General features: G+C 53.9%; 1 protein-coding gene across 1 annotated transcript; it reads left to right on the forward strand.

The window, feature by feature from the left end:
• The first annotated feature begins 820 nt into the window (after positions 1 to 820).
• CSUI_008233 (uncharacterized protein) lies at positions 821 to 2333 on the forward strand. Its single transcript, XM_068068367.1, has one exon. It carries the CDS (start codon positions 1576 to 1578, stop codon positions 2317 to 2319), a length of 744 nt encoding a protein of 247 aa, XP_067919657.1. The 5' UTR covers positions 821 to 1575; the 3' UTR covers positions 2320 to 2333.
• Positions 2334 to 2445: the final 112 nt, after the last annotated feature.

Below are 2445 nucleotides of genomic sequence, written 5' to 3' on the forward strand. Positions count from 1 at the left end.
GTGTGTGTGCGTCGGGTGTGCTGACCCGGGAGGGACGAACTAAGGTTAACGTCATGGCGTGCCGAGAATCTCCGGGTATTTTTAATCCCCCGTTAAAACACCCCAGCCCCCATGAGGCTCGGAGAATGCGCCGGACCCACTCGATGACGATAGCACACGCACTCATAACCATTTTTTCTCTCTGTATCTTGTCTGTTTATGGTAAGAGTCATAGAAATTCGACTGACGCCCCCCCTCTGGTCTACGGACTTTCCGTCCTACTTTCCATCTTTCACTCTCCTCAGCTCTTGTCTTCAATTGCTTAATGCTACCTCAGAATAACTTCCAGAGATCGGATCAACATCACTAAAGGTTAGGCTTCTGTTTTTTCTGCCTTATTCCTTCGTCGTCCTCCCTCGGTCGGTTATCTGCCCTCCGTAAGCGTCTGGGCAGGCCTAGCTTACTTCGCACGAACTCCCGTTGGCTGGTCAGGGTGTGGCAGTGGAAGCCTGCGCGTTTGGCTTCCAGCTAGTTGCTAGGGAGAGTTCTTTTAGTATATGGTGACTAAGTAGGCGAGCTGAAACTGAGTTAGCTCCATTTTACTCTTCATACCCCCCGCTTTTCAAGGCATGAGTCGACACAACCACAGGTAGGGCATTCTTTCGGCGCTGTACGCAGGCAGCTACCCCTTCCTTCCGGAAGATGTGCAGCGAAGCACATTAAGGCATGCATCGAAGACAACGGACAAGCCAAACGCTGTCCCGTGCGGTCTCCCAACACTGCGGAGTGACGATGACCCATTAACTAGCGAGTGGGGAATAACGCGCTGTCCCACGTGTCGGTGAACGAGCCTGAAGAATCTGAAGAATTGTCAACTAAAACTGATTAGGAAGGTGCAACATAGAATAGACACGGGTGGTTTTTCCCCTATGCCGAACCCTCTTGGCTTAGGTCTTTTTTGCCCCTTAGGTATAATCGGGGGTGGGAGGGGATCAACCCCGGCAACGAACGACACCGTCGGTAGAAGCCCATCCCATGGTTTCATCGTGAATGTGGTCCATGGGCTTTTTACCCCGTTGGTTTTCGGACGTGTATCTGAGAAACATTGCTGTATGTTTTACGTGTGAAACCGACGAAACTTCTCTGCTTAGGGTCTCGACCTCACAACGTCTTTTGTTTCTATTTTCTCTCTGTCTCGGTGCGCTGCAGTGACTGCCGCTGCGTCTTTCAACGCCGGCGAACTCGGACCGTCCGCGGTGTTCCCCCTGACTGTGCTACGTGATGTGCCTGCCGAAGTCGGCACGAAGTAACTGTATTATCTTCTTCGCGGCGATTGCGCACGAAGTTTCTCCTTGAAATCCGGAGACAGGCTAGGCTTCCCCCCAGATCTGACAGGCCCAGTGAGGGCCCGCCACTGTAGCGGCCAAACAGGCCACATCTCGCTATCTCTGGGGTCTCTGGCTCATTGAAACCGCCTCCTGGCGGCGAAGCCTGAAAGGAAGTCCGTTTGCTCCTCTCTTGACGGGAGACAAGTATTTGCCGCGACCCCTTTCCGTTCTCTAACTCTTCGTCAGTTGTGCTTGTACTGGTGTCACAATGAAACCCTCCTTCCGATGCGGTGTTGACTTCACCCTTATCGCCCTAGCTGCGTTGGGGCTTGCTGTCTTGTTTCCACTAGGCGTTGAGAGCGACGGCCCGGTTGCACCACCCGGTGAGGGAGCCAATGCTGAAATCCGCGAATGCGGTAAAGAAGAGGGAGCGAAACTGACAGGAGAAAAGAAGCTGGAACTGACTGCTAAGAAGGGCCAGTCTCTTCAGTTCAAATGTGCCGCATCGCAGACGCTAGCTCCCGCGGAGGGGGCTAGCGGAGATAATTTCCCCAAGGCTTATAAGATTTCGAAGTCAGGCGATTGCGACACTCAGGCGGCCGTCAATCTCACAGAACTCATCACTGATGGGAAGCTTACGAAGTCCGAAAGACAAGTGGAGAACCAGGGTAGCGAACCAGTTTACACATTCCTGTACACTTCCGCCCAAGACACACAGAAGGACCTGTGCTACATGTGTAATCCGTCTTCCGTTGGTGATAACGGTGGCCCCGGCAGATTTAAAACCCTCGTGTCGGGCCCCGGTGCTCAGACTGCCTGCACCGTCCTCATCACCGTGCCCAGGGACGAGCAGACACAGGCGACGACAGGAGCCCCCCCCGCCCCAACGGCAGAAGCCCCCTCTGCCTCAACGACGAAAGCGCCCACCACCTCGACATCTGACGCCAGTGCAGTTAGACCGGCTGTTGTCGCGGCTACAGGAAGTTTTCTGGCAGTGATGCTTCTTGCATAGCAACGCACGGATGACTCATGAGCAGAGAACGTCATAGGGGCGTACTGCCTCAGACTTTGTGTGTGTCGTGGTCCGAATTCCAACCACGAACTGAGCTTTGTAACAGCACCTCTCTGAGGATGATCG

The sequence above is a fragment of the Cystoisospora suis genome, assembly GCF_002600585.1.
Source record: "Cystoisospora suis strain Wien I chromosome Unknown contig_4570, whole genome shotgun sequence".
NCBI classification, from domain to species: Eukaryota; Apicomplexa; class Conoidasida; order Eucoccidiorida; family Sarcocystidae; genus Cystoisospora; species Cystoisospora suis.